We start from the raw sequence: 12,859 nt of genomic DNA on the forward strand, positions 1-12,859 counted from the left end.
TGAGGTCAGGACTCTGTGCAGGCCAGTCAAGTTCATCCACACCAGACTCTGTCATCCATGTCTTTATGGACCTTGCTTTGTGCACTGGTGCACAGTCATGTTGGAAGAGAAAGGGGCCAGCTCCAAACTGTTCCCACAAAGTTGGGAGCATGGAATTGTCCAAAATGTCTTGGTATGCTGAAGCATTCAGAGTTCCTTTCACTGGAACTAAGGGGCCAAGCCCAGCTCCTGAAAAACAACCCCACACCATAATCCCCCCTCCACCAAACTTTACACTTGGCACAATGCAGTCAGACAAGTACCATTGTCCTGGCAACCGCCAAACCCAGACTCGTCCATCAGATTGCCAGATGGAGAAGCGCGATTCATCACTCCAGAGAACGCGTCTCCACTGCTCTAGAGTCCAGTGGCGGCGTGCTTTACACCACTGCATCCGATGCTTTGCATTGCACTTGGTGATGTATGGCTTGGATGCAGCTGCTCGGCCATGGAAACCCATTCCATGAAGCTCTCTGCGCACTGTTCTTGAGCTAATCTGAAGGCCACATGAAGTTTGGAGGTCTGTAGCGATTGACTCTGCAGAAAGTTGGCGACCTCTTCGCACTATGTGCCTCAGCATCCGCTGACCCCGCTCCGTCAGTTTACGTGGCCTACCACTTCGTGGCTGAGTTGCTGTCATTCCCAAACACTTCCACGTTCTTATAATACAGCTGACAGTTGACTGTGGAATATTTAGGAGCGAGGAAATTTCATGACTGGATTTGTTGCACAGGTGGCATCCTATCACAGTTCCACGCTGGAATTCACTGAGCTCCTGAGAGCGACCCATTCTTTCACAAATGTTTGTAAAAACAGTCTGAATGCCTAGGTGCTTGATTTTATACACCTGTGGCCATGGAAGTGATTGGAACACCTGATTCTGATTATTTGGATGTGTGAGCGAATACTTTTGGCGATATAGTGTATGTTACCCCTTGGTGCAATTATTCGTAAACATGGTATTAGCTTCCACTGTTATGCAGATGACACACAGCTATATGTTTCAGCTAAATCAGATGAGAGACACCAGCTTATTAAGATAGAAGAATGTGTAAAGGACATTAGACATTGGATGGCCACTAACTTCCTCCTGCTTAATCCGGACAAGACAGAGGTGCTTGTACTAGGACCACACGCAGTTAGAAGTGAGCTGTCTGATTACAGAGTAATAGTGGATGGTCTTTTGGTTTCATCTTGTCCAGCAGTAAAAGAACTTGGTGTGATTATTGACTCTGGTCTTTCGTTTGAAGCTGATGTAGATAATATCACTAGGGTAGCCTTCTTCCATCTTAGGAATATTGCTAAGATAAGAAATATGTTGTTGCTTCATGATGCAGAAAAATTAGTTCATGCTTTTGTTACCTCTAGGTTGGATTATTGTAATGTCTTACTGTCTGGATGTTCCAGTAGGAGCATATACAAGCTCCAGTTAGTCCAGAATACAGCAGCTAGAGTCCTAACTAGAACCAGAAAATATGAGCACATCACTCCTATTTTAGCCACACTACACTGGCTCCCAGTCAAATTTCACATTGATTATAAAATACTGTTACTAACTTATAAAGCACTAAATGGTCTCGCGCCACAGTACCTGAGCGATCTTTTAGTCTTTTATGATCCGCCACGCCTACTCTGATCAAAGGGTGCTGGTTACTTGGTAGTACCTCAAGTAGCAAAGGCTACAGCAGGGGGCAGAGCTTTCTCTTTCAAAGCCCCAAAGTTATGGAACAGCCTTCCAATTAGTGTTCGGGATTCACACACAGTCTCAATGTTTAAATCTAGGCTGAAAACACATTTGTTTAGTCAAGCTTTTAATGTATAGTTTTCTTAGGTAAAGGAGCAGATCTGGAAGGTTCAGGGTCATAGAGTGTTTGGTGTACTGGGATGTGTTGGATGCTGTCATCTTACCACCCTCGCAAGTCGCTCAGGTTTGCTGACTGTGAAGTGCTTAGATGCTTTATGTCCCTGGAAGCCTTCATGTCTGTGACCTTCTGACTCTCCCTTTTAGTTATGCTGTCATAGCTAGTCTTGCCGGAGTCCCTACCTGCACTTTACACATAATTCTACACTGCCTTTAAACATCACATGATCAGAAACTTAATATCTTTCTCTTTCTCTCTCTACCTTCTCTGTCGAGCTATACACCCCACTCCTGAGCTCCCAGTGTTTGCCAGTTTCCAGTGTGACCGCTGCCCTACCCCTGGTCGGAGTCTCACAGCTTGATGGTGCCCACTGGTGCTGTGGATGGATCTGTGTGGACCAGGAGACAGCCATGGACAGAGCCACTTGGGGACTTTCACACCATCACAGATCTGCTATTTCATCTGTCAGCCCGTGACAGCAAAGAACTAGTGTTTATAATGACCTTAGAAACTACAATGACCTAATAGTTCCTCATGGGTCATTGATTTCTGTTGTAGAAAGGACATTAATCAGCTACAGTTACATTATTTTCTGTTTAGTGTCACCCAAATGAGGATGGGTTCCCTTCTGAACCTGGTTCCTCTCAAGGTTTCTTCCTTTCCATCCCAGGGAGTTTTTCCTTGCCACAGTTGCCAAAGGCTTGCTCATTAGGGATAAAATAGTCTAATTATAGAATTTAATAATTTATTCTTATTTCTAGTTAATTAGTTATTTTTATTTTTTATTATTATTTTTCATTTTCCCCTCCTCTTTCTCTGTTTTCTTCTTTTGTAAAGCTGCTTTGAGACAATGTTCATTGTAAAAGGCGCTGTACAAAATAAACTGAATTGAATTGAATTGAATATTTCAGAGTTAAGAATATTTATTACAAAACAAGATTCTCTACTGACAAATAAGAAAGAGAGCAATTTTTAGATTCTTACCATCAAAACAGACAAAGGGGAGTGGAAAAGTACAGGACACATCTGCCCAACCCCAGGAAGTAATTATACCACACTCCTCATGTCCACCCCAGTTGTTGGGTTCAGCTCCACCCCATCTTGTAGTTTCAAGTGGCTCATTTCCCATGGACCAGCGCCAGCTGTTGATGTTATTGTAGAGTCCAATCCAAGCACTAGAACTGAACTGTTGTTTCTGTGCTTCATTCTGAAGTCGGACCATGTCATCATTACTTTTGATGATAGCCAGGTCAGTGTGTGTGGCTCTGCAGTAATCCTGAGCTTCACTCCAGGTTTTCCCCTGCTGGATCAGATAGTACTTACGAGGGACAGAATGTACAAGGGGGACCTCTCCTGTGGAAGAAAATTTGAAAGGGTTTTTTAAACCTTAGGGCTGTTTCAGAACTTATACTAATGTTCTGGTTGCGTCGTTTCCATTTTCAACATGAAAGACCCTCTTCTTATATATATATATATATATATATATATATATATATATATATATATATATATACACACTATATTGCCAAAAGTATTCGATCACCTGCCTTGACTCACATATGAACTTAAGTGACATCCCATTCCTAATCCATAGGGTTCAATATGACGTCGGTCCACCCTTTGCAGCTATAACAGCTTCAACTCTTCTGGGAAGGCTGTCCACAAGGTTTAGGAGTGTGTTAATGGGAATTTTTGACCATTCTTCCAGAAGCGCATTTGTGAGGTCACACACTGATGTTGGACGAGAAGGCCTGGCTCTCAGTCTCCTCTCTAATTCATCCCAAAGGTGTTCTATTGGGTTGAGATCAGGACTCTGTGCAGGCCAGTCAAGTTCATCCACACCAGACTCTGTCATCCATGTCTTTATGGATCTTGCTTTGTGCACTGGTGCACAGTCATGTTGGAAGAGAAAGGGGCCAGCTCCAAACTGTTCCCACAAAGTTGGAAGCATGGAATTGTCCAAAATGTCTTGGTATGCTGAAGAATTCAGAGTTCCTTTCACTGGAACTAAGGGGCCAAGCCCAGCTCCTGAAAAACAACCCCACACCATAATCCCCCCTCCACCAAACTTTACACTTGGCACAATGCAGTCAGACAAGTACCATTGTCCTGGCAACCGCCAAACCCAGACTCGTCCATCAGATTGCCAGATGGAGAAGCGCGATTCGTCACTCCAGAGAACGCGTCTCCACTGCTCTAGAGTCCAGTGGCGGCGTGCTTTACACCACTGCATCCGACGCTTTGCATTGCACTTGGTGATGTATGGCTTGGATGCAGCTGCTCGGCTATGGAAACCCATTCCATGAAGCTCTCGGCGCACTGTTCTTGAGCTAATCTGAAGGCCACATGAAGTTTGGAAGTCTGTAGCGATTGACTCTGCAGAAAGTTGGCGATCTCTTCGCACTATGCGGCTCAGCATCCGCTGACCCCGCTCCGTCAGTTTACGTGGCCTACCACTTCGTGGCTGAGTTGCTGTCGTTCCCAAACACTTCCACGTTCTTATAATACAGCTGACAGTTGACTGTGGAATATTTAGGAGCGAGGAAATTTCACGACTGGATTTGTTGCACAGGTGGCATCCTATCACAGTTCCATGCTGGAATTCACTGAGCTCCTGAGAGCGACCCATTCTTTCACAAATGTTTGTAAAAACAGTCTGCATGCCTAGGTGCTTGATTTTATACACCTGTGGCCATGGAAGTGATTGGAACACCTGATTCTGATTATTTGGATGGGTGAGCGAATACTTTTGGCAATATAGTGTATATATATATATATATATATATATATATATATATATATATATACATACAGTATCTCACAAAAGTGAGTACACCCCTCACATTTTTATTATATCTTTTCATGTAACAACACTGAAGAAATGACACTCTGCTCCAATGTACAGTAGTAAGTGTCCAGCCTGTATAACGTGTAAATTTGCTGTCCCCTCAAAATAACCATTAATGTAAAATTAGCCATTAATGTCTAAACCGTTGGCCCTAAGCGGAAATGTCCAAATTGGGCAAAGTGTCAATATTTTGTGTGGCCACCATTATTTTCCAGCACTGCCTTAACCCTCTTGGGCATGGAGTGCACCAGAGCTTCACAGTTTGCCACTGGAGTCCTTCTCCACTCCTCCATGATGACATCACAGAGCTGGTGGATGTTAGAGACCTTGCACTCCCCCACCTTCCGTTTGAGGATGCCCCACAGATGCTCAACAGGGTTTAGGTCTGGAGACATGCTTGGCCAATCCATCTCCAAAGCAGTGGTCATCTTGGAGGTGTGTTTGGGGTTGTTATCATGTCATGTTGGAATACTGCCCTGTGGCCCAGTCTCCAAAGGGAGAGGGGATCATGCTCTGCTTCAATATGTCACAGTACATGTTGGCATTCATGGTTCCCTCAATGAACTGTAGCTCCCCAGTGCCGGCAGCACTCATGCAAGCCGAGACCATGACACTCCCACCACCATGCTTGACTGTAGGTAAGACACACTTGTCTTTGTACTCCTCACCTGGTTGCCGCCACACACGCTTCACACCATCTGAACCAAATAAGTTTATCTTGCTCTCATCAGACAACAGGACATGGTTCCAGTAATCCATGTTTGCTTGTCTTTAGCAAACTGTATGCGGGCTTTCTTGTGGGACGACAGCCATGCAGACCAATTTGATGCAGTGTGCAGCATATGGTCTGATCACTGACAGGCTGACCCCCCACCCCTTCAACCTCTGCAGCAATACTGGCAGCACTCATACATCTATTTCCCAAAGACAACCTCCGGATATGACGCTGAGCATGTGCACTCAACTTCTTTGGTCGACCATGGCGAGGCCTCTTCTGAGTGGAACCTGTCCTGTAAAACCGCTTTATGGTCTTGCCCACCGTGCTGCAGCTCAGTTTCAGGGTCTTGGCAATCTTCTTATAGCCTAGGCCATCTTTATGTAGAGCAACAATTCTTTTTTCAGATCCTCAGAGAGTTCTTTGCCATGAGGTGCCATGTTGAACTTCCAGTGACCAGTATGAGAGAGTGTGAGAGCGATAACACCAAATTTAACACACCTGCTCCCCATTCACACCTGAGACCTTGTAACACTAACAAGTCACATGACACCAGAGAGGGTAAATGGCTAATTGGATCCAATTTGGACATTTCCACTTAGGGGTGTACTCACTTTTGTTGCCAATGGTGTAGACATTAATAGATGTGTGTTGAGTTTTTTTGAGGGGACAGCAAATTTACACTGTTATATTCACTACTTTACATTGTAGAAGAGTGTCATTTCTTCAGTTTTGTCACATGAAAAGATATAATAAAATATTTACAAAAATGTGAGAGGTGTACTCACTTTTGTGAGATACTGTATATATATATATATATATTTCCCCTCTTCAGCCCTTTGGCAAAAAACTACAGCAAAATCTTTCTACTATTGGCTCAGCAGTCCAGAGCATTGTGCTTGTTCAAAATAGGGTGTTGGTGGTGGCTCATTTGGTTAAGGCTCTGGGTCTTTCACTGGAAGATCAGGGGTTCAAGCCCCAGCACCACCAAGTTGCCACTGTTGGGCCCTTGAGCAAGGCCCTTAACCCTCTCTGCTCCAGGGGTGTTGTATCATGGCTGATCCTGCACTCTGATCCCAACCTCCAAGGCTGGGATATGTGAAGAAAGAATTTCCCTGTGCTGTAATGTATATGTGACAAATAAAGACTATTTCTATTTCTAGCTTGAACAGCACATCTTGAAACCCCAGTCTGTTTTGAAATCTTTGCCTGGGAGATACCTTGGTGATGCAGCATAACTACCTTGTGTCTTGCTGTTGTGCTCAGTGTTGCCATGGTGTATGTCTTCCACAACCTCACCTTACTAGCAGAGATTGTCTGTCCATCACCCAGTTTTTAGCCTTCTACACAGCTGTTTCAGTTAATGACTGTTTTTTGACCAGCATATGAAATTGATGATCATTAGCACCTGCTTGGTATAATTGGTTAATCATACACCTGACTGTGATCCTATGAAATCTGTGAATTTGTGCTTGTGGACAAGTGTGCAAGATGCTTGATTGAAGCCAAAGAGTCATCACACCAAATATTGATTTGATTTAGATTTTTCTTCTGTTTACTCACTTTGTATTTTGTAAATTGATAAAATAAACAGTTGAAATATATATTTTTGAAAGCAATCTTACTTTAAACATTTGCCTTAAACTTTTGCACAGTATTATATTTCTGAAACGTTGCTTTGTGACAAAGTCCATTGTTAAATGTTCTATATAAACAAAACTGAATGGAATTTAAGCACACTGTATTGTCAGAAATGGCTAATTTGGAACCAAATGCCAAATGTTGACAGAGGATTAGGATAAAGCATTTTTAATGTGAGCACAGCTCAACACACAGTCAGAGGTAGCAGGCATTAAGCAGGTGGAGTGATTGCAGTAAGGATGAGCTAAGACAGAGTAGAATGTATGTTCACAGAATAGTCACTCAAGCATAGGCAAATAGCCAGTAATAAACCTACGCACACACACAGAAATGTCCAGGGCAGTATAATCCAGAGAGTAATCCATGATCACAGTCAAATAGTCTAACTGATCAACAAACAGAGCAACACAGGGCAGGAAGAAGTTTAAAACAGGCAGGAAAATGGCAGGATGACTTACTGAGCATGAGGCAAACAGAAAAGACCATCTGGAGAAGAACTCATGCCAGCAGCATGCTTAAATAGCACCTGAGCACATATAATAATGACTGACCCAGAAGCACTCCTGGCCTAGAAGTAAGCACTACGATGTCACTAAGCCGGAAGAGTGAGCTGCTACAAAGCTAATTCAGACACACATGCTGGCAGTACCCCTCCCTCCACAGGGTATCTCACAACCCTCCGGGTTGCAAGGGTGCTCCCTACTGAACTGTCTAATGAGGTAAGGGTTGAGTATGTAAAGGTCAGGGACTCAAGACCACTCTTCAGGACCATATCCCTCCTAGTCGCGAAGGTACTGCAGACCATGTAGGCGGGACCTTAATCGATGAATTGGGTGGGTGGAGGGTGTCTGGTGGAGGGAACCAATGAGCAGATGTGGACTGGCTCAAGTGGAAGGTCAGATGCAGTGACCTTGGGGCCATACCACCACAGGGTTGAGCACGTTGGAGACGGAAAAAAAGGGCCAAAAAAGCACAGGGTGAGCTCCCTACAGGCAACCTTTAGGAGCAGATCCTCTGGCCAACATGGTATGGGTGTGCTGGGCAACCCAATGGGTATAGCTTCTGTAGGTCTCAAACAGGGCTGCACAAGTCTTTCTCTAGACATACTGACACCACTTTACTAGGGCAAGGGCAGAGGGCACAGAGACCTCCAGATCCTGGGTGGAGAACAGCAACAGATGGTAACCATAAGCAGCTTGGATGGGGGAGAGACCCATGGCAGCTGACAGTAGGGAGTTGTGAGCGTACTCAATCCACACCACATTGTATGACCAGGATGCTGTTTTTTTGGCACAAAAGATGTGGAAGCCTGTCTCCAGTTCTAATTCAGCCAATCAGTTGGGCCACTGGACTGCAGGTGAGCCAACGGGACCTGGCAGAAATCCTTCCAGAAATTGGAAACAGAACAGAAAGGATGGCAGTGTGTCTGGCAGACAGAGGGAGACTGGTGACGAAGTCTAGAGAAGTGTGGGACCACAGTCACCTGGGAACAGCGAGAAGGCAGGAGGAGTCTTGTGGGTCCACTGTTGACCACAGACAGGGAATGCCACACAAAATCTCAGAAGTCCTACTTGATGGCCACTTGAAGTGCTGCTGTAGAATTGATAGGTTATGGGAAATGCCAGGGTGGCAGAACAGGTGGCAACTTTGGCACCACTGGAGGATTTGGGACTATAGGTGGTGGAAGGCATATAACCTTTACCAGACAGCCACCAGGAACAGGTCAGTTGGAGGCTGATTGTTGAATCCTCCTCTCGTGTCCAATTGGAGGGCACACACACACACTTTCTGTCCAGAACTTAATTGATTTGATTTTTCATGGGCTTTATTATTTTCAGTATATCTACCTCTAGCTCGATTCAATTAAATTTTTATTTCAGTTTCATTTGTATAGCACTTTTAATAATGGACATTGTCTCAAAGCAGCTTTACAGAAATATAAAAATAAAAAATAAAATTACAAAGTTTGCAGTTGAATTAATATTTATCCCTAGTGATGACTTTCATTTTGAAAAGTAGTCAATGACCATCTGTTAATTCAGGTAGTAGAAGTTTCAGTAATACTGCAACAATGAGTCAGCAGAATGTGGTAGCTGCTCCGTAGGAGACATGTTTAAGAATGCCATCTTTCTTGCATCTGTTGGATGTAATGTGTGTGACTGTACACTGTTAAATTATATGATTCATGTAAGAGCATTATCTAGAAATAATCAATCATATTAACCAATTATTTTTAATTTCATATATAATGATTCTGTATTTTGTACTGTATATTTTCACAGTTTTACAGATGAATCACATAAACTTTAGAAAAAGTATATCTCTAGTGAACTGATTGACTTAATGGACATAAATTAGTTGGATGCCAGGAGTCTAATAAAGTAAACATACTCTCTCTCTCTCTCTCTCTCTCTCTCTCATTTCTCTTACCTGTGAAAAACATGAGTAGAATCAGATAATTCTTCATACTTGTGTGTTACTAGGGGACTACAGAATCTGAAAGATAAAGGTTAATGAGAAAGTGAGTTCTAAAATCTCTTACACTCTTGCTTCAAAAAGGACATTGGCCCAATTAATTTTGGGACACTTAACTATTAATTTTGATAATTCAGGAGACTCTCCGAGAACAGCAATTGTGTCTATCATAGATTCAGTAGGGGTTAATCAGAACATAATAGGACCCACTCATAATGGAGGTCACACTCTTGATCTCATCCTATGATTTGAAGAAAATATAGAAAATATAGTTACTTTAGACATGATAACTCTATATGCACTTTGCCACATTACCGTGTTAGACAGACATATACATCTGTTACTGCATTAGCATATAATAATTACATACACATCTGTTACTTCATTAAACTCCCAGAATTATCATCCATGATTGGATAGCCATCCAAAGAACTAAATCAGTCAACAGATTAATTACAGTTAAAATTTCCCTACACCCTAGTTAGCTCTACTTAGAAGAAAATTAATTAGACTAGCACCTTACACACATTTAAAACAATCAACGAGGAAATTAGAATCTAGCCATGTGGGTCACAGTCAAGTGACTTCTGTGCCGGTCCCAAGCCCAGATAAATAGTGAGGGTTGCATCAGAAAAGGCATCCAGCATAAAACATAGCCAAATTTAATCATGCAAATTGCCAGTACTCTGAATTTCATACCGGATCGGTTGAGGCCCAGGTTAACAATGACTGGAAGTTGGGCTACTGTTGGTCAAAGAAGTAGAGGAGGGAGTAGAGTGCATAGACAGAGAGAGAAGAGGAAAGGTAAGAGTGTAGGACTGAGAATAGGAACTCTGAATGTTGGTACTGTGACAGGGAAAGGTAGAGAGCTGGCTGATATGATGGAGAGAAGGAAGGTGGATATACTGTGTGTACAGGAGACCAGGTGGAAGGTTACCAAGGCTCGTAGTATAGGAGCAGGTTTCAAGCTGTTTTATTATGGTGTGGATAGTAAGAGAAATGGGGTAGGTGTGGTCCTGAAGGAGGAGCTTGTGAGGAATGTTCTGGAAGTGAAGAGAGTGTCAGACAGGGTGATGAGTCTGAAGTTAGAGATTGAAGGGGTGATGTTGAATGTTGTTAGTGGTTATGCCCCACAGGTAGGTTGTGAGTTAGAGGAGAAAGAGAGATTCTGGAGTGAATTAGATGAGGTGGTAGAGACTATTCCCACAGGTGAGAGAGTGGTGATAGGAGCAGATTTTAATGGACATGCTGGTGAGGGGAACACAGGTGATGGGGTGGTGATGGGCAAGTTTGGGGTAAAGGAAAGAAACCTTGAAGGACAGATGGTAGTGGACTTTGCTAAGGGGATGGGCATGGCTGTGGTTAACACTTATTTTCTAGAAGAGGGAGGAGCATAGAGTGACTTACAAGAGTGGAGGTAGGAGCACACAGGTAGACTACATCCTATGTAGAAGAGGCAATCTGAAAGAGAGTGACTGTAAAGTAGTAGTGGGAGAGAGTGTAGCCAGACTGCATAGGATGGAGGTGTGTAGGATGACTTTGATGGAATGTTGTTAGGAATTTAGACAGAAGTTGAGGCAGGCTCTGGGTGGTCAGGTAGTGCAGCCAAACGAGTGGGAAACTACAGCAGAAATGAGCAGAGAGACAGGAAGAAAGGTGATGGGTGTGTCATCTGGAAGGAGGAAAGAAGATAAGGAGACTTGGTGGTGGACTGAGGAAGTTCAGGATAGTATTCAGAGGAAGAGGTTAGCCAAGAAGAAGTGGGACATGGACAGGACTGAAGAGAATAGACAGGAATACAATGAGTTACAGCTCAGAGTGAAGAGGGAGGTGTCTAAGGCCAAGCAGAAGGCATATGATGAGTTGTACACTAGGTTAGATATGAGAGAAGAAGAAAAGGACTTGTACATGTTAGCTAGGCAGAGGGATCAAGATGGGAAGGATGTGCAGCAAGTTAAAGTTATTAAGCATAGAGATGGAAAGGCACTCACAAGTGAGGAGAGTGTACAGAGAAGATGGAAGAAGTACTATGAAAAACTGATGAATTAGGAAAATGAGAGGGACAGAAGAGTAGATGGGGTGATCTCTGTGGAACAGAAAATAGACACGACTAGAAAGGATGAAGTCTTTGTAGAGGATGAAAACTGTAAAGGCAGTTGGTCCTGATGACATCTCGGTGGATGACTGGAAGTGTCTAAGAGTGTCAGCAGCGGAATTCTTTAACTAGTTTGTTTAACAGGGTTTTATAGAGTGAGAAGATGCCTGAGGAATGGAGAAGTGTATTTGTGCCGATCTTTAAGAATAAGTGTAGATGCAGAGTTGCAGCAACTATAGGGGGATATGGTTGAAGAGCCATACAATGAAGCTATGGGAAAGAGTAGTGGAAGCTAGGTTAAGGAAGGTAGTGGAAATTTGTGAGCAGCAGTATGGCTTCATGCCCAGAAAGAGCACAACAGATGCAATATTTGCTATGAGAATTTTGATGGAGAACTATAGGGATGGTCAGAGAGAGTTGCACTGTGTGTTTGTAGACTTGAAGAAAGCATATGACAGGGTGCCAAGAGAATAGCTGTGGTACTGTATGAGGAAGTCAGGAGTAGCAGAGAAGTGTGTCAGAGTGGTGCAGGACATGTATGAGAGGAGCAGGACAGTGGTGAGGTGTGCTGTAGGACAGACAGGGAAGTTCAAAGTGGAGGTGGGACTGCATCAGGGATCGGCTCTGAGCCCCTTCCTGTTTGCTATGGTGATGGACCAGTTGTCAGAGGAGGTCAGACAATGATGTTTGCAGATGACATTGTGATCTGTAGTGAGAGCAGGGAGCAGGTAGAGGAAAATTTGGAGAGGTGGAGGTTTGCACTGGAGAGAAGAGGAATGAAAGTCAGTGGTAGTAAGACTGAGTACATGTGTGTGAATGAAAGGAAGGGAAGTGGAACAGTAATATTACAGGGGAAAAAAGTTAAAAAGGTACAGGAGTTCAAGTACTTGGGATCAACAGTCCAGAGTAATGGAGAGTGTGGGAAAGAGGTAAAGAAGCGAGTGCAGGCAGGTTGGTATGGGTGGAGAAAGGTGTCGTGAGTTCTATGTGATCGAAAAATATCAGCGAGAATCAAGGGGAAGGTGTACAAGAAAGTGGTGAGACCCAAAATACTGTATGGTTTAGAGGCAGTGTCACTGCCAGACAGGAGACAGGAGTCAGAGCTAGAGGTAACAGAGCTGAAGATGTTGAGATTCTCTTTGGGAGTAACAAGGTAGGACAGGATTAGGAACAAGTACATCAGA

At 43.5% G+C, this 12,859-nt stretch overlaps 1 protein-coding gene across 1 annotated transcript; it reads right to left on the minus strand.

Moving 5' to 3' along the window:
- Positions 1 to 2,779: 2,779 nt before the first annotated feature.
- Positions 2,780 to 9,603, minus strand: LOC131369703 (C-type lectin domain family 10 member A-like). The gene is made up of 2 exons (XM_058416525.1): positions 9,536 to 9,603; positions 2,780 to 3,254 (listed from the first exon to the last, which is right to left on the minus strand). The coding sequence occupies exons 1-2, from the start codon at positions 9,570 to 9,572 to the stop codon at positions 2,845 to 2,847; spliced, it is 447 nt and encodes a 148-aa protein (XP_058272508.1). The 5' UTR covers positions 9,573 to 9,603; the 3' UTR covers positions 2,780 to 2,844.
- Positions 9,604 to 12,859: the final 3,256 nt, after the last annotated feature.

The sequence above is a fragment of the Hemibagrus wyckioides genome, linkage group LG19 (genome assembly GCF_019097595.1).
Source record: "Hemibagrus wyckioides isolate EC202008001 linkage group LG19, SWU_Hwy_1.0, whole genome shotgun sequence".
In the NCBI taxonomy this organism is placed as follows: Eukaryota; Metazoa; Chordata; class Actinopteri; order Siluriformes; family Bagridae; genus Hemibagrus; species Hemibagrus wyckioides.

Bases quoted from the DNA above. Each gene is read 5' to 3' on its own strand.
- LOC131369703 (XM_058416525.1), bottom strand. From the start codon at position 9,572: ATGAAGAATTATCTGATTCTACTCATGTTTTTCACAG. The intron at 3,255-9,535 runs GTAAGAGAAATG...TTTCTTCCACAG, and splicing joins TCTACTCATGTTTTTCACAG to GAGAGGTCCCCCTTGTACAT.